General features: G+C 42.4%; 1 protein-coding gene across 2 annotated transcripts in view; it reads left to right on the top strand.

The window, feature by feature from the left end:
* Nucleotides 1–27182, top strand: part of arb2a (ARB2 cotranscriptional regulator A) — a 232725-nt gene that overhangs the window by 132054 nt on the left and 73489 nt on the right. For both annotated transcript variants that reach the window (XM_072664476.1, XM_072664477.1), the window contains exon 9: nucleotides 26196–26312. In XM_072664476.1, the coding sequence (XP_072520577.1) occupies nucleotides 26196–26312 (117 nt within the window). The remainder of the gene's footprint in view (nucleotides 1–26195; nucleotides 26313–27182) is intronic.

Genomic DNA, 27182 nt, shown 5'->3' with positions numbered 1-27182 from the left:
GGTAACGAGGAAACAAGTGCTGTCAGTTGAACTCAGAGTGTTTTAGAGACCGGAAAAACGCAAGTCATGAAAATAGAAACTTTTAAGTAATGGTTAAAAGATGCATCGGCTTAAAATCTTGATATCAACAAATTTTCTGTGTCAGCGTCATCGACTACGACGACTAATCGCAGCAGCCCTACACTTATTGCTCCAGAAGTCCTCAGTCATGCTCCGTTTTTTTTTCCCTTCTTACTCACATCTAATGAATCCAATGAAGATCTTTTTTTGACTTAATTTTGCTGGTAGATGATGTACTTTGATACCAGTTGAGCTGAGAGTTACCTGTGGGTCTCGTGATGTCATTTCTGGACCAGTGCAGACCTCTATGTATCTCGCAGTCTGTTCTTGGGCTGAACTTTGAACTTTGAAAATTCAAAAACTCCAAACAACAACAAAAAAAATAATAATAAAAAAATGAATGGACATTTTCTGTTTCCGTAAAACAAGAATTCTACTTTCCGCGAATCATAACATCATTATAAACTAACTGCTCCTACTGACAAACATGGTTGTGGTGCAGATTGGAAGTTAATGAGGCTGCAGGTGTGTGTGTGTGTGTGTGTGTCTGTGTGTGTGTGTGTATAAGTGTTGCGTGTGTATAATTGCTAAGTGTGTCCAGTGGACTCTACGTCACGTGGTATATTACTAAGTGTAGGCCGAAAATACTCTCTTTCACACACCCTTTCACCCTCCTCAACGAGCCAACGTTTCCATGACAACGTAATTGAAAATCATTACGTCTCAAACAAGTATTGTTTCTTCTCCTTTCAGTGCTCTCTCTCTCTATCTCTCTCTATCTCTCTCACTCTCTCTCACTCTCTCTCTCTCTCTCCCCTTGAATGACAAAAACATCATGTTCTTATCCACAACTATCGCCTTCTCCTCTCTCCTCTCTCCCTCTTTCTCTCTTTCCCTTCCTCTCGCGCTAGTTTAAGAGTTCACGGCGAGTCTTATGGGATTCATCATTGCATATTTACGGGGCTGCAGTCTGATATAGCTGTAAGGTTTTTCTGCCGGAGCTCCATTGATCTAATGCGAACGTTGGCTCCCGAGGTTACCGGACGTGCTCCCATTTCCATAAGGGCCCTGGGCAAGGTTTCTCTCCAGCATTGATTGGCCCTGTCCTAGGGAGCCTCGCCTTGCCTTCCTTCATTGATCACTTTGTTTTTCCCCGAGACAGTGTTACGCCAAGTTCATCTCAAACACCCCCCTCCCCCTCCCCTCTTCCTCTACACCCTACCCCACCCCAACCTGCAATGTGAAGTGAGAGTGAAGCATGGAGAGAGAGAGAGAGAGAGAGAGAGAGAGAAAGAGGGGGAGAGAGAGAGAGAGAGAGAAAGGAAAGGAAGGAAGGCCAGCAGAGCAGCAGAGTGAAAACTTTGGCGCCAATATCTTAATAGCGTTTCCTGTTCTTCTGCAGTACAGAGCTCGTGTGTATGAGTGTGTGTATGAGTAGATACCTATGCTGCAGGACTCGACTGATACAAACATACTGCTTTTCTCTTTTGAAGGAGCTTAAAAGTTAAATTCAACTAGCTGATAACACAGGCCAAGCCATATAGTCAACAATAGGATTGAACCAGTGCATCAAAGCATCTTCCACCTTATTCTGCCCCGCCCACTTTCTGGAGTCTGGAGTCTGGAGTCTTCCGTACTCTTAGAATTTCCGATCATTTCACATCACATAATTTATGATCATACTGCACTCAAAGTGAAGGTAGTCTGGAGTAGGCGCCTGCTGTGGACACAGATCATAAAGAGGCTAGCTGTGCTAACCCAACTTTCTAGCAGGCTGTTTAATGTTATTTACAGCAGAGCTAACTAGCTTTCCAACACCACACAAAAAGATCAGTGTTGTGGGGCACTATCTTCTAAGAAGATCTACCCAAACATCCATATGTCCTCATCCATCCATACAGCTAATATAGCTAGCTAAAAGCCTCACAAGCACCTCCCAATGCAGCTGCTTCCTCGGAGCCAAGCCATAAAGACTCCTTATACACCATTTGTGACATTTTTGTGATACTGATGGTACCTTTAACCCATCCCACACTTGCCTGGAGCGGTAAGCAGCCATTGCTGCTTGTGGTAGCTTGCCAAGCCCGGGTATCGAACCCACAACCCTGTCATCAATAGCCCATAGCTCTAACCACCAAGCTACCACTGCCCTTACTGAGCCATCACTGTTGGTTTCCCCTCAACTAAATGGTAAGAGCAGATGTATGGACGTTTGGGTGGATTTTTTAAACTTGATGTTTTTGACTACTGACGCAGGTCCTCTTCTGTGTCCGGTGGTTGATATAAGTTTTATGGTGCTTCACAGCACTCAGTGGCTACTTCCCTCGCTGTTGTTTAATGGACAATAAGGTGAAAATAAGTTAATTATGATATGTTGTATATAAGTCATTGTGTGTGATGTGAGGTCATTCTCATGCATATAAGGTAAGGTTTGTATATACCAGTCAGCCATTACCACATTACCATTAGCCATTACCAACATTACCACCACCTGCCTACTATTGAGTAGGTCCCCCTTGCGCCACCACAACAGATCCAGATCATCTGAGGCATGGACTCTGATGGCGTCCTGTGGTGTCTGACCCAAAGACTAACATTAGCAGCAGATTCTTTTAATCCAAAAAGTCTCTATAAAGTCTATAAAGTTGAGAGGTAGGGCCTTCCTGGATTACCCATGACCCTGTCGCCAGTTCATCGATTGTTCTTTCTTGGAGCACTTTTGTTAGATGATAACCACTGCATACCAGAAAAACCCCACAAGACCTGCTTGATTTTGGAGATGTTCTGACCCAGTCATCATGTCAAAGTGGCTCAGATTCTTATGGTTGACCTTTTTTCTGGCTTTCAACACAACACCTTCAGAACTGACTGAACTGACCTGCTGCCTAATATGTCCACCTCATGACAGATACCGCTGTAGATGGAGATGATCAATGTTTTTCACTGGTCAGTGATGCTAATATTATGGCTCCAATGTCAATGGGATTATTGACATTAGCGTTTCTGTGAAGACAGTTACGAGAGTATGAGGCCATAATAGCTCTCCAGATCTCTTCTCAGTAAAGATGTGGCTAAAACATGTGGATCCTTAATCCCCTAGAAAGCCTAGAGCCCACCGGCGGGCCGAAAGTGAACAGCCCTACCAGTTTGCATAGAAGTCCCTGAAGTTACTGAATAAAGCCACTAGCCAGGTCTCCCCCATCGCACAGTGCTACAAGCCTGGCAGGGTGAAGGCCTGCTGCTATTGCCATTGGACAGTTCAACACGCTTGGAGGAGAACGGTAGCATCACAGTTAATTAGATGAAGGGTCAGCCTGCCTTCACAGAGGGAGGCTAATTATGCTGTCTCTGACTTATTATCTGACCTCTTTCTCTCTCTCTCTCTCTCTCTCTCTCTCTCTCTCTCACTTACACACACAGACACACACACACACACACTAGCAAAGCTTGCACCTGATTCATAGTTATTTGTTTGTTGTCACTGTAGATCTGATCATTCTATTGAAGCATTGCAGTTTTCCCTTTTCTCACCTTGTCTACACCACACACACACACCCACGCGCCCACACACACACACAGTCCTCCCCTGTTGTCAGTGAAAGGGCTTTCGGCCATTCTGAGCCCGACTGGACTGGCAGTCTGCAGATGTCTTAAACTCTACCAGACATCCCTTGTTTGTGTGTGTGTGTGTGTGTGTGTGTGTCTGCATGATGTGTGTGTTGTGTGAGCTCGTAGAGTGGAGTGTGTTAACCTCGTAGTGGTTTCCTTTCTGCGAAATGTGGTGGATATGGAGGAATGGAGGGATGCCTCTGACCCCCAGCACAGAAGTAGTAGCAGTCCTCTCTCGCGTTCTCCCTCCCTCTCTTGTGCATTTTCTCTCTTTCTCTTGCTCGCTGCTCACTCTCTCACTCCCACTGAGCCTAGGGCATGGGGTCTGCCGTTTCAGCTACAGGAGGAGATCCTCCATCTCTCTCTCTCTCCTTCTCTCTCAGCCTGTCTATAGCTCTCTCTCCCACTCCTTTGTTTGATGCTCTTCGTCTGCTCTTTGTCTTCTCTCCACAATCTACAGCCTCAAAGCTGTACTCAGTCACACCGTCCATCTGACTCCCTGTCCGTCCGTCTGTTCGTTCGAATTAGAAACTACACTTGAACTACACGTGCGTGTACTGACTAATTTGTCTTGGTGGAATAAGTGGAAGTGTAATACAGTAAATGCAAATAAGCATAATATTAGTGCAAATATATACAGGCACATCCCAGAATATATATCCACGGTATATGGACTCCCATTTGTCCATCCGTCCATCCGTGCATCCATCCATCCGTCTGTCCATTAATGCGTCTATCCTTCCAAACATCCATACATCTATCCATCCATGAATTCATTCATCCATCCATTAATCTATACATCTATCCATCCATTTTTCTATTCATCCATCCATTCATCAAATACATCCATTAATCCCTCTGTCCATTAATGCATCCATCCTTCGACATATCCATACGTCCATCCTTTAGTCCATCCATCCATCTGTACATGGATCATCCATCCGTCTATCCATCCATTCGTCCATCCATGCATCTCTTTGTTTATCTATCCATCCATTCATTCCTCTATCCAACCATCCTTCTATCCGTCTGTCTATTAATGAGTTTGTCCTTCCGTCCAACCATCCATATGTCCATTCTTCAGTTCATCCATTCGTCTGTCCATTAATGCGTCCATCCTTTCAAACATCCATACGTACATCCATACGTCCATCCATTAGTCTTTCCATCCATCTGTACATGGATCATCTATCCATCCATCCATCCATCCGTTCATCCATCCTTCCATCCGTGCATGTTTGTTCATCTCTCTATCCATCCATCCATCTATCCCTCCATCAAATCCATCCATCCATCCGTCTGTCCGTTAATGTGTCCGTCCTTCCGTCTAACCATCCATACGCCCATCCTATAGTTCATCCATCCATCTGTACATGGATCATCCATCCATCCGTCCATCCATCCGTTCATCCATGCATCTGTTTGTTCATCTCTCTATCCATCCATCCATCCATCTCTCCATCAAATCCATCCATCCATCCGTCTGTCCGTTAATGTGTCCGTCCTTCCGTCTAACCATCCATACGCCCATCCTATAGTTCATCCATCCATCTGTACATGGATCATCCATCCATCCGTCCATCCATCCGTTCATCCATGCATCTGTTTGTTCATCTCTCTATCCATCCATCCATCCATCTCTCCATCAAATCCATCCATCCATCCGTCTGTCCGTTAATGTGTCCGTCCTTCCGTCTAACCATCCATACGCCCATCCTATAGTTCATCCATCCATCTGTACATGGATCATCCATCCATCCGTCCATCCATCCGTTCATCCATGCATCTGTTTGTTCATCTCTCTATCCATCCATCCATCCATCTCTCCATCAAATCCATCCATCCATCCGTCTGTCCATTAATGTGTCTGTCCTTCCGTCCAACCATCCATATGTCCATCCTTTAGTCCATCAATCTATCTGTCCATAAAACACCCATCCATCCATCCATCTTTCCATCCATCCATCCATCTATCCCTCCATCAAATCCACCCATCCATCTATCCGTCTGTCCATTAATGCGTCCATCTTTCCGTCCAATCATACATATGTCCATCCTTCAGTCCATCCATCTATCTGTCCATGGAACACCCATCCATCTATCCATCCATCTGTCCATCCACCCATCTATCCTTCCATCAAATCCATCCATCCATCTATCCGTCTGTTCATTAATACGTCCATCCTTCCGTCCAACCATACATATGTCCATCCTTCAGTCCATCCATCTATCGGTCCATGGAACACCCATCCATCTATCCGTCTGTCCATCCATCTACATGGAACAACCATCTATCCATGAATTTGTCTTTCATCCATCCATCCATCCATCTATCTGTCAAAATGAGGTGATAGTGATTCTATTCACCTTAAAATAGATCTGCATCTGCGTAATGCAGTGACCATTTTAATCTTTATATTATGTGAAAGTTTTCAGCCTTCATTTACAAAAACCTTAACGTTCAGTCAAATACACACAATATGTGAGTTTCAGCTCTCCATCTATTCACTCAGCCATTCATTTATTCCACTAACCCCAGTCTCAGGTCCGGTCTTTTACTGCTGCTTCCCTATTGTTTATGTAGCCCTGCGTAACGAGTAGTCTGTGCTTCTTAGAAAGCTTTTCTGGAGCTCTGATGTTGAAGCAAACAAGCTCTGTAATAGAGCTTTCAGAGCTGGAGATGTCATTGCTTTCTGGAGGAACTCTCAGCACTGTGGCGTTAGTATTCCAGCAGAGCTTGGAGAGGAGTGTGTGTGCGCGAAATGCCGCATTCCTGGAAGGACACGGCCTACGGAACTCTAGGAAACGAGAAGCGCCTGGAAGAGAGGGAGGGGTCACCTTCATGTTTTACAAATGTCACTGAACTCTGCAACTTTGGAGGACATCGGATCTCTTTCTCTCTCTCTCTCTCTTTCTCACTCTCGCACACATGTTTTTTTTCTTTTTCCTCTCTCCCCTTGGCTCCCTCTTCCCTCGTTCTCTTTGTTCGCTCTGTTCCATTCGCCATTCTTCCCTTCCTCCACCGCCTGCGTTTTAAAACTTGATTGAATGTCGGAGAGTTTTATGGCTCTTTCTCCAGAATGTGTTCAACCATTCGAAGCTCTCCCTCTCTCTCTCTCTCTCTCTCTCTGGTTCGCTGGCTAGCTCTCTCTGTCTCTGTGGTACTATACTGATGAGTTATAATATGTACGCACACTCGGTCCCCATGTTGCAACTGTGTATGTGTGTGTGTGTATGTGTGTGCATCTGTCATTTCAGGGACGAGAGAATACCTTGTCCTCTTTTTCTTTTTTCTCTTTTTTATCACTGTTTCTCTCCGGGTGAGTCAGCAGGCTTCCTCGAGTGGAGTCGCAGAGCAGAGCGGTCCCCTTGCCCGGTCCTTTACGAGGCCGTTTTTTAAAACTCTGTGTTTTAGTTATGTACCTGCGGTAAAGCATATTTAATTTTTAAGCCCAGGAAGCCAACACTGAAAAGAGATGAACTGTTTTATGTGCCATTTTAAGGTTTTATGTGCTGTGAATTACGGCGCACCCAGTGAAATATTGGTCAGGGAGGAGAGAGAGGGAGGGAGGGAGGGTTGGAGGACGAGAGAGAGAGCGAGAGAAGGGAATGGTGAGTGAGGAGAACAAGAAAGGCTGGGCGTCTGTGGCTCGCAGTGTTGAGTGTCTCTGTGTCACTGCGGGATACGTGCGGTGTGAGGTCGTGCTCCACTGCGGGTCTCTTAGGGGGCACACTGACCAGGATAAAAAAACACACACACACACACACACACACACACACACACACACATATGCACACTCAAACACAAAGGTGTGGGAGAGGGCGTCGAGGATGAAGAAGATGCAGATCACACTGACCTGACCCTGGATAATTTGTGTTTTTTTGTCTGTATACATCTATCTGTGTGTGTGTGTGTGTGTGTGTGTGTGTGTGTGTGTGTGTGTGTGTCTGTGTGTGTGTGGGAGAGAGAGAGAGAGAGAGAGAGAGAGATTAGACTCACAGCAGAGATAGCATGTTGTCTTAATTCAACACATTTTGTCAATGTAGCGAAAATAAGAGTGATATTTTATAAAAATCTGTTCTGCATGAGCTAGTATATCAGCCACGAGCTTTAGGTTTAGCCTGTGTGCTGGGAATACTCCGCAGTCCCTTCCATTATGTTTATGTTGCATTGCTGCACTTCCTGGAGACTAATGTAACTAACAAATGAATCCTTTAAACCTTAAGGCTTGTATGTGGGCCCGCACATCAGTTCCTCACCCTCAGACATCGCAAAGCAGGTTCTTCAGTGGTCCGTTAGTGAGGGCAGTGGTTCTGTGTGAAGCTGAAAGAAGCAGTTTTTCACATTGATGGAAAAACCTTGGGATGGTTCTCTATAGCACTCAAAAGGGTTCCATTATCTTTATGAAATATTATTAATGAATAATCTGTAGTTATTTAATAGTTTGTAGTTACTTTGGGAGTAATTTGGGGTTACTCAATTATTAGTAGCTACTAAATAATTGTTAGTTACTAAGTAATTGATACTATTTGAAGTAATTTGTAGTTATTGAGTAATTGAGTGATTGATAGGTACTGATTAGTTAGTAGTTACTAACCAATAGATGGTTACAAAGTAATTGATGGTTACCTGATATTTTTCTGGTTACTGAATAATTGGTAGTTACTAAGTAAATAGTATTTACTAAGTAAATGGTAGTTACTAAATAATTGGTAGTTACTAAATAATTGGTTGTTACTAAGTAAATGGTAGTTACTAAGCAAATGGTAGTTACTGAATAATTGGCATTTACTATGAAAATGGTATTTGCTTAGTAAATTGTAGTTACTAAGTAATTGGTACTCAGTGATTGGAAGTTACTGAATAATTAATAATTACTTAATAATTTGTAGTTATTGAATGATTGGTAGTTATTTGTAATTTTGGCTCCATAAGGAGGCATTTTTGTAAGAGATTTGAGTGTGAAGACCTTTTTACATGGGTAAAGGACATTTACACCGTTAAAAGGTTATTCTCATGTCTTACCTGCTTCTTTATAGAACCAAAACTGTTTTTTTCTATGGCGTTGCACAAATAACCATTTGTAGCACCTTTATTTTTAAGTGTATCTCAGGCATAATTCAACTTATTCGTAACCATTTAATGCTTTCATTTTACCTGATGTTGCTTTTAGTAGCATTAATCTCTTTGGGTGTCTGGTTCCACACCACTGTGAACATTTTTTGCTCTGTACGTTTCTGTAGAACTTACAGTAGTACATTTCTCATTGAGCCACTGTGAAATACTCCTTTAAGAGCAGAAATGTTGAAAACTGGTAGAAAATGACTATATAGAATAAGAGCATGTCATATAGTGTCCAAAACCTCCTCCACTCCACAGTCTATTAGAGATTGTCTAACAGAGTGACCGCAAACTTTACACACATTCAGCTCGAACTGACTGTGTTTGGGGTTTGTTTATCTGGAGTCATGATTTGACTGACCACGACGCTGGTCAGAGTGCTGTGAGATGCTGTGAGGTGCCGTTAGTCATTCAAGGCCGCTCTCTGAGTGTACGCTCCTTGTGTACGTCTCCTATCCTTCTAATAGACGCCTTCACACTGCACGATTCCACTGGTCTGCCTGACATCCACTTTCATGCATGGCCTGTTATCATGAACACTCTCCCTCTCTTTTCCTCTCTCTGCTCTCTGCTCTACGCTCTCCCTAGAACATTAAAAACATCTTGGTGATGTCAGAATACTTCTAATATCCCCCCCCCACCACACACACACACCCATCCCCCCCTCCTCACAACCTCTTACCCTACTCTCCCCCCTTTTTTCTCTTTTTTTGCCCTCCTCCCTTGCTCTCCTGCCAGCCCTGCCTCTTCAGGCTGTTCATATGTGATGCCACCTCCCTAGTGACTCAACCCCTCTCTCTCTCCCTCTCTCTCTCTATCTCTCTCCCTCTCTCTCCCTGTCTGTGTGTTGTGGGAGAGGTGTTCTTGATTGGACTCATTTCTCATTGATGAAAACACTAGGGGGCACTGCCTATCCTTTGTTACGGCTTTTGCATAGAAAACATGGTCGAAATGTGGCGGTGGGTGAAGAGAGAGAGAAAGAGAGAGGGGTGGGGGGGTCTCTGGGCTTATTTCACTTATTTGTCTAATTTATGATCATGATAGGACTGGACAGTTCATTGCTATCTCTTAGTCTCTCTCTTTCTCTCTCTCATTTTCTCGCAGACTTCTGCTGCTCCAGGTTGCCTGGCATTACTCGTCTTAACATTGCGCACTGTTTGCTTGTGTAAATGATCCTTTCCTCACCTTTAAAGTCCAGCTCTCCGCCTTCTTCCCATTCCCTCTCAGATCCAGTACACTCTCACACACAAGCTCTCCCCCCCCAAAAAAACTTAATCAGCTTCTTCCCAACAGCTCAAAGTGAATAATGCAGTCGTTAAAGTTAACGTTTCAAACTTTCGCCCCATTGTTAGAAGTTACAGCACTGATACACATGGCCCGCATTCAACCCATTCTCATCTCAGATTTGAAGAAGAAAGAAAACCCGCGCGTTTCCTTCATTTGAACGTTGTGACAGTTCCCAACTATTGTTTCAGGGAGGGAAAAAAAAGGAAGACTAATTTTTTTATGATTTCTGCGTCCCACATCTTGATGGAGCTCTCGAACATTCGCGTCATCCAGTGCATTGTCTGGAGGTGTCAAACACGCCGTAGAACAAAGGAGATGGCGAAAATCGACACCAGTCCCCCGCTCGTGATTATCATAAAGGGAAAAATAAAAGAAGAGTGAGGAGAAAGAGGAAAAAAACAACAAAAAAAAAACCCAAAACTGAACGTCCTGAATGACAAGATAATCACCGCATTCAGACTTACCTTTATCACCGCAAAAATGTCTCTTCGTGGCTCCCAAACTAAATAAATAAAATGTTTTCCTTTCAGACGTCCTTAGCCGAGGCTCGTAATGACTACGCTCTGACAAATGGCTGACAGCAATTTAATAGTTAAAAAGATAATTCCGCTTTAAGGGGGTTTCAGGGAGGAAAGGTCACTCCGGGTGTATTTAGCGGGCTGAGTCCTTTTTCTAGAAAATTCCAGACTTGGTCTCTTTGTGTTTGAGTGACATGGGCTTTCTCTGTAATAATATCCCCAGTAATGAAGGATAATAATGGACATTGTGCTAATCAGAAAGTAAAAGATACTAATACTCATCAACCTGACAACCGTCGATAAACGGATTGCACAACAGCGCTACTTTTTTATGCGTCGGATGCTAATTATTATTGAGCTGCCTATATCTGTTTGTCTGTGAATAACATCAATTAGTCGATCATTGCGGCGGTGTCCTGTCTGCGCTTTTAATGATGGGAGGATTTATTATTATTATTATTATTATTATTATGATTATTATTATTATTATTTGGAATTTCTATAGCACGGAAACATCTGTTGAACTCAAATGTCTTGGTTTACTTTGGTGGATTTAACAGTTTTATTGTTTACTTTACGTCTGTAGATTAACCATGAATTCTGTTTTTTTCACTGTATTATTTTTTATTATTATCATCATTAGGAGTCTCATGTACTCTCCACTAGGCTTATAACTAGTTAATCACTCCATGATTTATGCCTATATTCCAGAATTGATTTCTTTAACTGTAGTAGCAATGATTGTGTCTTTGGAAATGCCCCCCCCCCCCCCCCCCCCCCTGAATTTCCTCATACTTTTTATTTTCAACAGAAATTGCCAAACGCCTGCATGACTTCATGTATGTTTCATATGTCCATTGTCTGCTTATCATTGTAATTAATCGCTATAGCTTGCCGCACTGTTGCCCAGGCGTTGGGCAAAGAAAGCTAGGTAGTTTAATCAATTAATGGCAGGAATGTGCCAAAATGTATCGTCACTGTTAGAACAAAACCACCTTCATATCTCTGGAACGCTAACTTCATAAAAGATTTTAGTGGTGAGTATTTTGTCGCTCTCATGCGAAACATGGTTAGCTCTTCATTTGACCGCTTTTCACTTTTTAACTGAAAGTGACTCTGGCAGTCATTCTTTACATTTTGAGCAAATTTCCTGATGAACGGACCAATAGAAATGCTGCTAAATTACTTTGAGTCAAACCTTTTTACATTGACTTCCATTGAAACTTGAGTAGGTTTTTTCCTTCTACTGTAAAGTTGACATTTTTTGCAAATACTGAATTATTTTATTATTATCTGTGATTTATATCTGTTTTTAATATAAAGTGAACTTCCAAGAAGTTGCTTCAACAGCGATGGTGCTGTTGTTAGAATATGTGCCGTAAAGACAGTTTTTACCGGTGTGTGTGTGTGTGTGTGCGTGTGTGTGTGTGTGTGCAGACATAATGGGTTTTTCCTCTCTCTTTTCCTTTCCTGCCTTCCTTCACACTCTCCCCCTCTCCTCCTCGGCTCCTGGTTAAAACGTAGCTGGTGGCTATAAGAAGTTAATTTCAGATTGTTATATATTTCCATTAATTTCGCCAGCCTTGCGCCCGGCTGCCTTTGAGAACAGAGGTATCAGAGGCTCATTTTTGGGGGGCTCAGGAGTTCTTTCCCCCTCGGCTGCGGAGACGGAGCATTAGAGACAGATAGCTGATAGGCGAGAGAGGGGTTTCTGTCACATTCATTAGCCATTGGTCCCACCGTTTCTCCCGTCTTCCGCCCTTTCTTTCTTTCTCTCTCTTTCTTTCTTTCTTTCTCTTTTCTCCCATACCCCTCGCTCTCTCCTGAGCCTGAGAGTTGCAGATCAGGAGACGAGGATGGCGATGAGAGTGCCTTGAAAAGTTTAAACAAAACGTCTGCTCCCAGAAAAAGAAAAAAAAACCCTGCAGCTAGTCTGGCTGAGGAGGAGGAGGAGGAGGAGGAAGAGGAGGAGGAAGAGATGTAGGAGGGGGACTGACCTGGCGCTGGAGTCCGAAGGAAAACACACACACACACACACACACACACACACACACACACACACACACTGAGCCTCTATCAAAAGCACCTTTCACATACACCCACGCATTCATGATCACAGACAATAAACAGTCGCACGTATTCAACTACCCACACTTTCACAATCTCGCCGTCTCTCTTGCTCTCTCGCACACACACGCACGCACACACACGCATGCACGCGCGTAGACTCACACACCTGACCTGCCCATGCACTCCAGGCCAAGCAAGGAAACTCCCTCCAGGCTTTAAGGAGGGTTTTTCTTTTCTTTTATCATCTCAGACCCGGCTGTACTCTCTCTCGCGCGCTCTCTCTCTCCCTCTGTCTCTCGCGCCCTCTCTCTCTCTCTCTCTCTAAATGAAGCTTTTTTCTTCTGCTTCACTTTTTCACTTTTTTTCCTCTCCTTTGTTTCTTCTTCTTCTCTCTTTGTAGGCCGGTTTGTAGTTGTGGAGCTGTGTTGTTATGGCTGTGTTAGCTCTGCACTCTGAATACACATCCAAAAACCCCCGTCTCTCCTGATTAACAGCCCACTTAGCCTCTTATACTGTGTGTGTGTGTATATATGTGTGTGTCATTTCATGTCTAATAATCTTTCAGAATTCTGTCTCAGACAATCAACAGAGGTGTTGTTTTGCTTATAACTATATAACTTTTTACTCACCTCACGGTTGTGCACCCCCCCCCGCCCCCCTTTGTTAACTGGTGTGTGGTCGTGAGGCCAGGTTGTTATGTCCGTATGACGTCTGTGCCGAGTATCATTCAGCGTCTACGGCTGCTCTTCTTTTAAAGGCCCACATTCACACCGTAAATTAGGCCTTTTCTTGTTCAGTTCAGACATGTCGGATCTATTTATTTATTCATTCATTTACTAATTTATTTATTTATTTACAAAAAAAAAAGGAATTTGTATTTGTGAAGCGTTCACATCCTGTATATGTTTTGTATATGTAAGAAAATGTTTTGTGCACCCCTGGTCAAATGACATTCTGTTGAATTTGTAAGGTAAAAAAAACCCCACACAAATCCTATACAGGAAGCAAGCTTAAATGTAAATTAATAAATACAAATAATATTGAGTATTGAATATAAGAATATTAACAAATATATTAAACAATTTGACATTGCATTTAATGTGCTACTTTTACACATACCATATTAATAATAGTTTTTTTTTTTATTAGTTTTTTTACTTATTACTTACTTATTTATTTAACAATATATCCTATAACAAAACTGATACTTTCGAATGTGCAGAAGTGTGATCTTTGTTGGCTTGAAATTTTACCAGGGCTGCCTAAACTTTTGCATAAGTCTGTGTGTTTGTGTGTGTGTGTGTCTCATTGCTGTCACATAAAACCTTTTATCTCCAAAATGCCAACTTTACAGGTGAAGGGAAAAACCTTCTTAGCTTTCAATGGAAGTCAATGCAAAAAGACAGCATTCCGGGTCATTTAGAAGCATTTCTATTGGTCAGTTAATCGTGAAGTTTGGACACAATGTAAAGAACAACAGATTCACATAACATCAAAATGTAAAATGTAAAAAATATTTATTATATTAAAAAAGCTATAAATTATATATATATATATATATATATATATATATATATATATATATATATATATATAATATAGATATAATTAAAATCTTTTTTCTTTACTTATATATCTATATATATATTTAGAGGTTTAGTTATAAGGCTATTATACATGTATCATTGTTCAATAAGGTCAGTTTTTATAGTTTTATAGACCTTTAATTAATCATCTAAATAACCCGTAGAATACTCAGTCACTGGAGTATCCGACACTGACAGGCGTACTCTTCAGTGTTTATCTTTTAAATGGTGTTTATCATTGTAGATGAAGCGTATGTCTGTACGACGTCTACACATCGCATACACATCGAAATATCCCGCTCCTTCCCGCTCGCTGTTCTAGGCTTTAACTCTGAGCGTGTACCATTTAATATCTCAGTTTGACTGGGTGAATACCGCCCAAAGCAGACTTTATTGATATTTGCTCCCTAAAAAGGCCGTGGCATGAGTGCCTCAGCAGTGTGTACGCACGGCTCGTCCTAAATATCTGGCGTTAATGGTAATGTGTACTCAGCGCGGCTATATTTCTGTCAGACGGGCACTCTGCTGGGCTAGTTTGTCTGCGAGTGGAGCTGTGCTGTAAACACCTCGGGCGGCCTGACCCCGGGCTCAGCCAAAGCTTCACCTCCCCCCCTGACCGGACCCAGCCTGTGTGTGTCAGCCGGCGTCTGAGTTATGACAGCCCTGCATCTCCCTCTCTGCTCTATCCTTCTCTCTCTCTCTCTCTGTCCTCCTCCCTCCACCTTTCTCGCCCCCCTCGCGGGAATCAATGATCCAAAACTCTGTTAAAACAGGGTCAGCCCCGCGCGTACACTTAAAGGGTGTCAGTTTAACCTGCTCTGAAATACTTACGGCTATTATTATAGCTTATAAATCATTAAGAAAGTTTAATTATACGAGAGTTTTCGTGGAGGAAATGTGCAGGACGACACATGGGAGAGGGGAGTTTAATGGGCCAGCAAGTCCCATCTCAGCGAGAGGGGAAATATTGAGGTTAGCTTTTCTATTTTTTACGCCGCAGCCTCCAAGGCTGAGGGAGAGACACGGACGGGACAAGCCCGGGCCATCGGCTCTCCTCTACGCTCTCTGAAAACAACTCCTGCGTTCAGAGTTAAGAGTAGCTGGCGCGTTGACCAGCACCTCGTCAGTTTTTTAGGAGGTGATAAAGACGTCGCCGTTCCTCGCACCTTACAGCGCGTTTCTTAAGTAAAACCTCCACTAATTAACGCAAACTTTAATTAGCAGCCAGCCTGAAATTTCGCTTGGCGAGAGGATTTACAGTCCTAACTGCAAATGAACGTGAGGTGTCATTCTTTAATTGCTGCGGACTGTTCATAAACATCAAGGTGTGTTAAGAACTGACGTTTCGGATTGGAGACGGCGTGCCCTCGCGCCACGTTACGGTGAAAGGGAAATATTGAATGATGGGAAGTAATGTGTTTTTAGATTGTGATTCTCTGCAGCTGTTCTTACGCAGGTTGAATTAATTAACCTGCTGAACAACAATTGTGCATTTGCCTCCATTTACCTGCTAATTCAATTACAGTACATCTCACATACAAGTATGTTCAGATATCAGCCGTGAAATAAGCATGTTAAGAGACCTGAGCAAAGGTTCAGTTGCTGCTGTTTTTATGTAGCCTTATGTTTTATTTACTTTATTTGCTTGTTCTTCTTTATTAAACTTTTTTAAACGTTTGTATTTTATTATTATTCAGTTGGAACTGACATCTGTGGTGTGGTGTAGGAAGCCAGTCTCTGTATGGACGCTAGCAAGAAAAATACAGTATATCGTCACTGTCAAACAAAAACCTACAACAAATCTCCAAATTAGCAACAGAAGAACATTCAGTACATGTCAAGGTAAAAGGTCAATTTTAGAGCATGTCTGTTGGTTCACTCATTATGAAATTTGGTGTAAAAAAAAATGTGTAAAAAAAATAATTAATAATAAAATGCCAGATTATGTCAAAAAGAATTTTGAGGTTTTGACATGAGCGAATCTGGCAGCTGTGTTTTACATTGCATCAAAAAAGTTTTGATAAATAGACCAAAAAAATGCTCCAAAATGACCAAATTTACAGAAGAAAAAAACTTTCAATGGACGTCAATGTAATATTTTTTTTTGGAGCATTTCTATAGGTCCATTCATCATGAAATTTTAACACAATGCAAAGAACAACTGCTAGATTTAAGTAATGTTTTTTTTTTACATTTTTACATTTTTGACAGTGTGAATCTGACAGTTGTTCTTTACCCTGTGTCCGAATTTCATTGATGGTTGGACCAAAAAAAAAGCTTCGAGAAAACCTGGAATAAAATCTCTCTACATTGATGTCCATTGAAAGTTGAGCATATTTTTCATATATTTTTCATTCTCCTAAAGTTATAAGTAAAGTAAAGTTATCATTTCTATTGGTCCATTCATCATGAAGTTTAACAACTGCCAGATTCTAATTATGACAAAAAACAAAAAAAAATATGAAAAAGAAAAATGGGATACAGGATATTTGTGCAGCTACAACAATGTATGTTTCCTCTGTTGAATGCTAAGCATGGACAGTGCCGGTTGGGGAAATAAAGGGCTTTAATCTACACTGACTGACCACACACACACTGTGTGTATGTACGGCATGCAGACTCCTCTCTTTCTCTCCATGGGCGGAGGCACCGCAGGATCAGTAGATGAAGGGTCCGAAGTGAAAGGCCCCAGCAGCAGGCCTTTATACTCCAAACCAGGGCCTCCCTGCCCGTGTGCCAATCCCAGCTGCTTAGGGCCCCTCTATCTGATACACACGCACAGTGATAGCACTGCCTGGTGGGCTTTAGTCTCTGTTTAGCCTCTTTATGAATAGTCGAGGACTGTATACATCACTTCATTTAAGGTTGTTTGATGTGATGTGAGCTTACGTGACTGTGGTTAAATGCTTCTCACTCACAGGTTTTAGTCCCCGGAGTAACAGCTGTCCTCTGTTGTCTTGAGTATCGGCTGATATCGATCCAATGTTTATTCTTTAAAAGCTACCAAGCTATAAAATCAGATGCACTTCTATTAAGAAGAACACACTTCTCTTAAGAAAGCACAGTCCCACTGCTCCACAGCTCAGCTCAGATATATATATCTATATATATATATATATATATATATATATATATATATATATATATATATATATATATAGAGAGAGAGAGAGAGATAGAGATAGATATATCTGTGTCTTAAAGTAGCTGAATGCATTCATTAAAACTGCTGTCCACAAACATTTGGACATATATTGTAGTTATGATTTCTAGATTATAAAAATATTCTTAATAATCAGTATCAACAAACATACACACACAAAAGTTCTGATTCGGCATTGGCCCAGGACTCCCATATCTGTGCATGCTCAATTGTTCCCAGGCCCAAAATCCCTATATTGGTGCATCCCAACTGTTCCCAGCCGCAGAATTCCTATATTGGTGCATCTCCAGCTGTTCCCAGGCCCAGAATTCCCAGAATATCAGAACATTACCAATTGTTTCCAGCCCCTGGATTCCTCTTTCAGCGCATCCCCAATTGTTCTGAGATCTAGAATTCCTAAATTGGTGCATCCCCAATTTTTCACACACCTAGGATTTCCATATCTGTGCATGTTTTCTTTTATTTATTTACTTATTTATTCAATAGAAGTAAGTTAACCAGACAAATTCTGTTTGGAAAAAAAGTTACCATTTCGGAACCACAATGAGTTTTTTTTGTCAGCAACAGCATGTTTGTGTATTCTCTGGCTCTGGCTTTTGACTGACACCCCTCCATCCCTCCCACCCTCGCTCCCTCCTCCTTTCAGCCATCCACCGCATGCTTCCCTCTTTCCTCCTGTTTGGGGCTCTTTCCTGGCATGCCGCTCCTTCTCCTCCTGCTTTTGTTTCCAGTAGGTGTCGAACGCTCGCCACTTGTGCTGTGTCAGTAAATATTTACCCGGCTTCCCTTTCCTCGGCCGCCCTTGCTGACGTGTGTGCGTGTGTTGGTATGTGTGCATGCGTGTGTGTGTGTGTTGCCCTCATGCCTTGTCCCCAGCCTGCCACTCTCTGGGGATCACTGATATCCTTCTCATGTCCGTCCACCCACACCCGCCTACCACCGACACACACGCACACACGGCCGCGCACACGCTGGACACTGGAGTCCCGCATGCACGTGGCGGCCCATTCAGCAACAGGAAGCGGAGGAGGAAGTTATCGCTTCAGCGTCTCCCGTCCCCGACGTTCATTTATCAAAACCTGGCCGCTGCTCCACACTAAATACGCCTGCACCACTTCCAAATGCATGTGACCTTAGCCACGCAATTACATTATATACACTTACTGTATAGACACCTGAATCCCCCCACGCTCACCTCACACACACACAAATAACAATCAAGCACACTCTCACTCGCACAGCGGCTCCCCGGGGCCTCGTAGCATCCTGGTGCTTAGGCTTTCCTTCCTGCCCTAAAGACAAAGAATGGCCAGGCCTCGAGGCCCAGGGCTTCAAAGCAGGGGAAAGCGCGAGTGTTGTCTCTTCCTGTGGAGGGTGTTGCAGCCCCCCGGGGGCAGCTGCTGCTGTTTTTCCAGCCCAGGCTGAGGGCCATAGGCCAGGGCTGAGGGCTGCCCTCGTGCCCTCTGGAGCCAGTGAAATGCCCCAGACCTCAGCTTTCCACTAGCAGCAGGTTCAGAGGTCAGGTGGGCTTAGAGGGGTCAATGCAAAGTTTTGGTGTGGAGCAGCTATCTGAGCAATATTGCGTTTAAACCCTAACCGCTGTAGCTTGGTATGAGTGGGCTACCTTGAATATTATCGCATTATCCAATATAGGGGAGCATGACTGGTTGATTGGTAGGGGTTAGCTAGCACAACAACAACATCCGGGACAAGAAAAAGCTACATGTGTTAGAGTGGCATAACTAAACACATGACATGGAGCTTAAACCCTTGACATCATGGCTATTTGTGTGTGGGCTACCTAAGGTTTTATGACATCAGCCATTTCCCTAGCACTTCCATAGGACTTTATAATGTGTGCATTTTGCAAGTAGCAGGTTCTGAAGTTAATTGCACTCTATTGACTTCAGCTAACTGTGCAAAGTCGTCCCAGTGACTGGCTAAATATGGCAGGACATTGTGCCTCACTGTGGCGGGACAATGTGGCGGGACAATGTGCCTCCAGATTCTTTAGAATGGTATGCTTAATAGGGTACCGTGTTCTTTATTATATAAGTATTTTATAACACATGTAAAAATCAATACTAGATAAATAATATTAGTATTATTTATTATCAGTGTTTATTAGTTTACTTGTATTACTAAACTAAATAATACTGTGTTGACAAGAACACTTCATCATTATAAACAAGGTAAAATTCTCTGGAGCTGAAACACGAAACTTAACTATGATGGTAGCAGTGTTACTGTACAGTGGCACTACAGAAACAAGTAATGTGAAGTTTTCTATACTTATATTTAAACATGAATCCCTTTAATTCTAGGCTTGTTATTTGGTTTTTAATCCTAATGCAGATACTAATGGTAATTATGTGGCAACAATTTAGTTTAGCATGTCTTGTGGTGTCCCACAAGGCTCTAGTTTAGGGCCAGTAAAACTGATGAATGTAAGAACTGTTAAATACATCATTATTGGAAACCACGTGTCGTAGCAGTGATGTATACGGAGCACATACCTATGAGTAGATCACAGATATTTACAGTAGAGTAGATTATTTCAGTACAGTGTGGTTTACTTCACATTTTAAATTCTGGCATCATCAATGCTCCTTAGAACTGCTGCTTGTAAACTGCAACTGCTTGTTATTCAGTGCTATTTTGTACCTTCAGCCTTTAAGGAAAGTGTTACTAAACCTGTAACACTGCAGTACGGGTGGTCTCCCTTGGCTTTTTATTCTATTATCCATTGGCCAGCTTTGCTCTGTAGTAGGCTGTAGTGAACTTGACGTGGAAAGTGACTGTATTTGCCCAGGCGTTTGTTGGAAGCGATCGCCACAAGCTCTAAATGGAACCACACAAAAAAAAACTCCTCTGAGTGTTTGCGGGAGCATATGTGGCGGTTGCTGCTCTCGCTGGCCATAATTGGACAGTTAATCAATCAAATATTTAAGCTTCATTTTACCACACAGTGGGTCGTCCGGATTATGGCAGCAGTTTGGGTGCATTAGGCTGCGCTCAGCAACGATGCGAACAGCATGGCTTCCTGAATCAGCCTGCATCTGGATTCATGTGTGTGTGTGTGTCCTGTATCTTCACATTGTGGCTTATTTTGTGATGCTTTTTGCTGCTTAGCAAGCTCCCTTTAAAAGCTAGGGTTATTTATTTATTTATTTATTTATTTATTTACTACTTTATTCCGCCTGCGTTCATCCAGAGATGGTGTGTTTGTGTGTTTGAATATGTGTGTGTGTTTTTTTTTTATTTTGCTGTTGCTTTTGCTCCCCCCCCCCCCCTGCCCCCAGGGACACCATTGTGGATTACCATTCAGTTCTCACCTAATTATCTGGTGACTTGCGCTGCCTTTGACACGTAATTATCAAAGCCCTAAATAATTGTCTTATTGCCTGTGTGTTTAGATGTAAGTCTTGTGGAGAGCCTTTGCCTTTGTTGCTGCCAAGGCTGAAATGGCACAGTATTTATCTCCACGTAAGAAAGACGTCTCCTCGTGCTTCCTGTCTTATTGTTGAACTCTGAATTTTATGTGTGTGTTAGTTTGTATGTGTGTGTGTGTGTGTGTGTGTGTGTGTGTACGTACGTGCTTCACACTGTGTGCTGTCAGGTATGTGACGGGAAATAACAAAATAGATGGCATCTTCGTCAGGGAAAATGCGATTTTGAATGCCGCAAGTCAAGCAATTAGCTTTCTACATAATGCGAGGCAGCTTAAAGTACTAAATGCTTATTTTACGGTAGAGGTCATGAAGGAGGTCAAACAGAAAGAGAGCGAGAGAGACAGGACGGATGTGAAATATGGGGGGTTGGTGGAGCATGTGAGCTGACAGGCTTAGCTAAAGTGGGTGTTTTGCTGGTGGTCTCCAGTTTTTATATAAAACTACACTGAAATCTTAAAACAAAAAAACAACAACAAAAAAAAAAAACACCAAGATGTAGTAAAAATACTGTATTTTATTCATACATGCTGCACCCCCCCACACACACACACACACCCGTGTGTTTTTTCATTGGGAGTGCTGAGAGATGTCATTTAGACTGAGAAATTGTAGCACACTTTGTTTTAATTTGCTGTAGATCTTTGAGTTCTCCGTCCAACACGTTTTGTAACTGAGCTGGACTGTGGTGGACTAGCTAACTCTGACTGTTTTTTAAGCTACAGCTAATGTTAGCTCCAATTACATAAAATAAATGGTCAAATTCTACCCATATGACTTTAACACCAATACAAAATTGTGTTTCCATTGAATAAAAACCTTGAATCTCCATTTTTGCTGTTTTTCTGACATGGTATGAATCTGGCAGCTGTTCAGTAGCAGAACTTGATAATGAATGGACCAATAAAAATGCTCCATTCATTCTATGCTAATGCTAATTCAGTGACTTGAATTCAATCTTTTTACATTGTATATTGTGAAATTGCCAAGGTTACAGGATACAGGATACAAGGTTTTATGTAAAAGTGACAATATGTAGTTTTTAAAATAAATATGAATGATTGATATATATATATATATATATATATATATATATATATATATATATATATATATATATATATATATATATATAATTCATGTGAATCAGAACAAAGATCACCTGAACAGAAGTACCCGTTTCATGAGTTAAGTTGAAGGTAGTTTAATTTTCTCATATTCAGATTTATTTATATCCAGGGTCCAAGCACTTTGGAGTAGAGCGCAAATGACAGGCAGCATTCTTTTTTTTATTTGCCTTATTTATATTAGATCTGCGGTTTCAAAAGGAGATGGCCTGGACATGACCTGAAGTTGTGTAGTTTGTGAACTCTTCATAGTACCACCACAATCATCCCTGTATTTCAGACTACTTCTGTTGTAGTAACTGAATTTCATTCAGCTACAAGAGCAGTAGAGAGGTCAAGATGTTGGATGATCACCACCCAGCTCATCCACAACTCATCTCAAAAGTATTGGATGGAGTGTGTGTGCTTTTGCACATCTGAGTCAACAAACTGTGCAACTTAAAGTAGCTGAATGCATTCATTGGAAGGTGTGTCCACAAACATTTGGACATAGAATGTATCGGTGAATGATGCCAGCAGAGCCTCTACATGGAGCTGGTTTCTGAGCATGTCTATGAAGAACGGACTCCAGATTCAGATTCCAAACGTTCTTGAAAGCGTTCTTGACCCGTCTGGCAACAACTGTTTTTTGTTTCTTTGTCTTTTTGCCGAGCTTCTATAAAGCTTGTTCTGCTCTTAGAATCGAATGTAGGCAGTAGGCCAGTTATCTGCCCAGTTACACCCAAGTTCACACTGACTATTTCTCTCAGAGAGGAAGGAGAACACGTGCAATAGGACCCTGGTCAACTTAGCCCAGCTGTTAGGCCGTGGTCAGTCCATCTCTTCCACACTGCCTGCTCCCCATAAAGGCCTCATCCTCTCTCGCATGGTTCATGCCTCTGTAGGCCCTCCTCATCTCTTCCTCGGGCCAGATGCTCAAGTGCAGAAGAGAGAGGGGTAGGAGCGAGAGAGCAAATGTTTCAACATCTGTCTCTGTTGGTTTTTCTGTGCGCAACAAGTATTTGCACATGTTTGCATTGCTGTGCTGTTTCTGGGCTGGAGATGGATGAGCAGCAGCTGCCCAGTGCGTTTCCACAGCCACTCTACACGAGCCTGCTCACTGCTAACCGCTAATCCTGACAGGCTGAGAGAGACTGGCGCTGTGTGTGGGAATGGAAACCATAGCTTTCATTCATTCTAAGTGTGTCCATTTGTCCATTTATTCCACCATTCCTTTATTCCTTCAAGCATTCTTCCACAAGGGTTATGCATCGTGAAAAGAACCCTGGATAAGCTAAGAGGTTAGGGGGGCTATGTCCTCTATGCCGGCTATTTTATGTAGCGCTTAAAAAAACATCAGTCATAAACATAACAAATCCATACAGTGGCTGGAGTTCACCAAGAGGTCAGCAGCCAAACTGAAGTGGTGTTCTAACTGTGCCCTTATAGCCAGCATGCAGGGTTATGCAAAAGTGTGGACACCCTTAGCTAAATTACACTGTTTTTATTTATTTACGCATTTTTTGAGTAGAAGTAGTGAACGCAGCTTCTGTGGCTATGTAGCTAACCAAGCATTACTCTGCTTTGAATGCAAATGAAATAATCAGTGTGGTCTGTGCAAAAGTTTTTTTTTTGTTTTTTTTTTGTATTTAAGACTCCTCAACCGTGACTTTCTCTAAGCAACTGTCTGAAAATGATCTGGAAACTAAGGTGATCGATGCACAAGGCAGAGCGAGGTTATAGCTTGCAGTGTCTACAGTGTGAACTGTTATTAACAAATGGCAGTTCAGGGGAACTGTGGAAGTCAGGATGAGATCGAGAAAATCAAGAAAGCTCTCTGAGGTTTCCTCTGAGGTTTCTTACCATATGCTGGTAAGAAAGTCCAATGAAACCCCCATATGGCTGCGAGGAAGCTGCTTAAAAGTATAGTAAAGAAGAAGCTATCAGTTGCTTATTTATTAACATATTTTCTTTAGTTATTTGATCTGCGGTGTTCAAACGTTTACATACGACTGTGATATTATATCATAAGTACGTATGTACTTGGAGGGGGGAGGCAATTCAGTCCTGCTACAGAAGTGATCAGCTAGGAGTTCTGCCTATAGACTCTTATTGCTATGGCATTCTCAGCAAAGTAGGTTCTATATAGTACTGAGAGAAAGAGGTTTCATAACTTTCATAACTAAAAACTACAATATTCTTTGAACTGTATACAGAAATGTTGCATTTGCAATATATATATTTGCAATATTTTTTTTTTTTTTTTTTTTTTTTTTTTTTTTTTTTGCATACAATAGCAGTGCTTCCCACTACGCTATGCCAACAAATAAAATCTTAAGTGAGAAGAATACCTAACTAGCTAACCTTCAAAACGGTATACGGTATATACTGTGTTTTGATTAGCCAAGATCCGGATGTAATTTTTGGTAAAATGTAGGTTTCCACTGCGTGTTAAATATTCATTGAAATTTCATATTAGGACACATTGGAAAAGCCATGGAATCGTTATAGAATTTCCAATCTGGCATTCATGCATGCATTTGTTCAGTCCCTTATTTGTGCAGTCATTTATCACTCTGTCTCATCGCTACATACCTTCATTCTTCAGCTGGCTTACATTCATTCTTCTAGTAACATCTCAGTTGTTTATGACTCCACAAGTCTGACTCCACAAAGGTAGACAGACACTTCCAACTAAGTGAGTACAAGTCTCTGTGTGCCGTGTTTGTTTGTGTACGAGTTACTGTAAGCACGCGCGAGCGTGTGTACACTCCAAGCACTCTGGCAGTCGCTGAAGGACATCAATCAGACGCACATGATGCTGGAAGTCTGATGCACATGTGGCTGCGTTCCCAATGGGAAACAGACAGCAGATTTCCTCTGTGGTTTCTTGGTTTCTTCCCTTCTTAACCAACTGCCATGTTTACTCTGAGGTTTTGTTTACATGATCCCAGGCTGTTTGTCATGACATGAGCTTATTTATGATTTTACATGCCATTTGTGTTACACTAAGGCTTGGAGCACTTATTTCGGCCCTTGAAGGGTGTTTTGGTGTCAGTGATGGCATGCGTGCTGCCTTTGCCGGTTGCCTTGTTTTATAGTTTTTGTCTGGGACTTTGGTGTCTAGACCGTCTCGGGGCTCAGTTACATTCAAGCGGCTTTGTGTTGCGGCTTGACTGACACTTCCAAGACTTTTAAAGGGTTGAATTTGCAGCTCCCCCGGGCGCTATCGAGGCCGAGGGAGGTATTTCAGCCACGTACGTTCGTTCGTCGCGAGTGTGTAAGTGTGTTACCTGCTTTCTCCCCTTTTCTTTATGAGGATGCTCCTGAGAGTACCTTATCAACAGAGTGATATATTAGTCCTTAGTGCCTTAATAGATTCCATTTATCTCTCTACACCCCCTTTAATTTAACCGAGCTTGGGGAACGCACTGTATTCAAATGGCCGCGGACACTTTGATGTAGCACCCGGCCCAGCTGTAGTCCCTATAAAATGTATCAAGTGAAGTGATTGTTAACCTATTGTTGTCAGGCCTGTCTCCTTCCCCAGCTCTTTTATCTTACCGACGGCCGTTAGCATGGCAGGCTAACTCTGCAGGACTGAGCGCAGCGCTTCTCAAAGAGCCCATTATGTGGAAAATCTCTCTTTCTTTGCTTTTTGGAAATAAAGGTGCGGAAAGTCGCGCCTATTGCTGTGGAGAAGTACTGCCAATAGAATAGGACTCTCCTGAGCAGATAAATCTCAGCCTATTGGCTCCATGCCTAATGCCAGACATGGCCTAGAGGGGTATCAGCTGAGTATAAGCCCCAGCATTGAGCTGTGGAGCAGTGTGGAATAATGGTTCCCCATCTAGTGCTTTTGGAATGAGTTGGGGATGAGGAGATCGAGAGGGTGGTGGTCATCCAACATCCTGACCTCACTAACGAGCTTGTCGCTGAATGCAATCACCACATCACAATCCTCACAGCAATGCTCCAAAATATTCTTGAAGCTTTCTTTCCTGGACAGTAGAGACACTTACTCCAACAAAAGGAGGAGAAACTCCCTTGATTTCAGAAGAAACAATAAGTTGATGTCCCAATACTTTTGTCCTTATAATGTAGGTGGATTGTGCTGCAAAAACAGCTCCTTTTCAATTCAGTACTGTTGTGATGTCACAGAAATCAAACATTTACATATTCTGGCTTTTCTCTCTCCTTTCCCATCCCAATTCCCCTCTCTCAGATGATCCAGAGGGAAGACGAGGTGACGTCCCGTGTGACTGCCGTGGCCATGACCGACTCCATCCACAATGTGTGGCACCAGGAAGCTAACAGGTCCATCCAAGACTGGCTAAAAGAGGTAAACCCTGCCCGTCTCCCCCAATCTCCATCAAATTCTCTCTCCTCAGCAGCCATGGAGTGTCCCGCAAAACCCCCCGCAAGAAACAATCACCTGCACCCGTATTGACTGCATACATCAACTCAAACAATGTGGCATTTCATTCAGCGCACAGACACACTGCTGCTGCTCTAGTCACAAGAAGCCAATAGTGTGTTTTTAATGCCACGCTCTTGTTTGTCTGTTTGGTCAGATGTCAATGAGAAATCAAAGCTGAAGGCCGCTGTGCGTTCCGTTAGCACGCTAGCTTTATTTAGCTGCTGACCTAAGGTCCTGAGACAACACCTGGGAACCCTCAGTATGCACATAAATTGGAGCAGGCGGATCCCCAGCGAGGCCTACCGGAGAGCCAGACATGCAAATGCCAAACTCACACACACACACACACACACACACACACACACACACACACACACACACACACACATACATGAAACTCGTCTTGCCTTTTCTTGCCAGCAAACTCCAGACCACCCAGGCCACCCGTCGTCTGCTTGTTTCTATCTTTCTCTCTGTCTTTCTTTCTTTTGCCTTTTTTTCTTTCCTTCTTTTTATTGTTTCTTTCTTATTGTCATTATATTTTTCTCCTCTTTTTTCATTTTGTTTGTTTTCTCCTATTTTTTATTTATCTTTATTTTGTCTTTCTTTTTGTCTTAATTTTTGCTTTTTGTTTTTATTTATCTTTCTTTCTTTCTTCCTTCCTTTCTTTCTCTCTCTCTCTCTCTCTCTCTCTCTCTCTCTCTCTCTCTCTCTCTCCTCCTTTATTGTTTTTCTCTGTATCTCCCTTTCTCCCATCCTCATTTTTCTCCCATCCTTTAGTTCTCTCTCTCT

This window comes from Salminus brasiliensis, chromosome 20 (genome assembly GCF_030463535.1).
Source record: "Salminus brasiliensis chromosome 20, fSalBra1.hap2, whole genome shotgun sequence".
NCBI classification, from domain to species: domain Eukaryota; kingdom Metazoa; phylum Chordata; class Actinopteri; order Characiformes; family Bryconidae; genus Salminus; species Salminus brasiliensis.
Note: the sequence above shows the minus strand (reverse complement) of the source record. Positions and strands in the feature narration are given on the sequence as shown.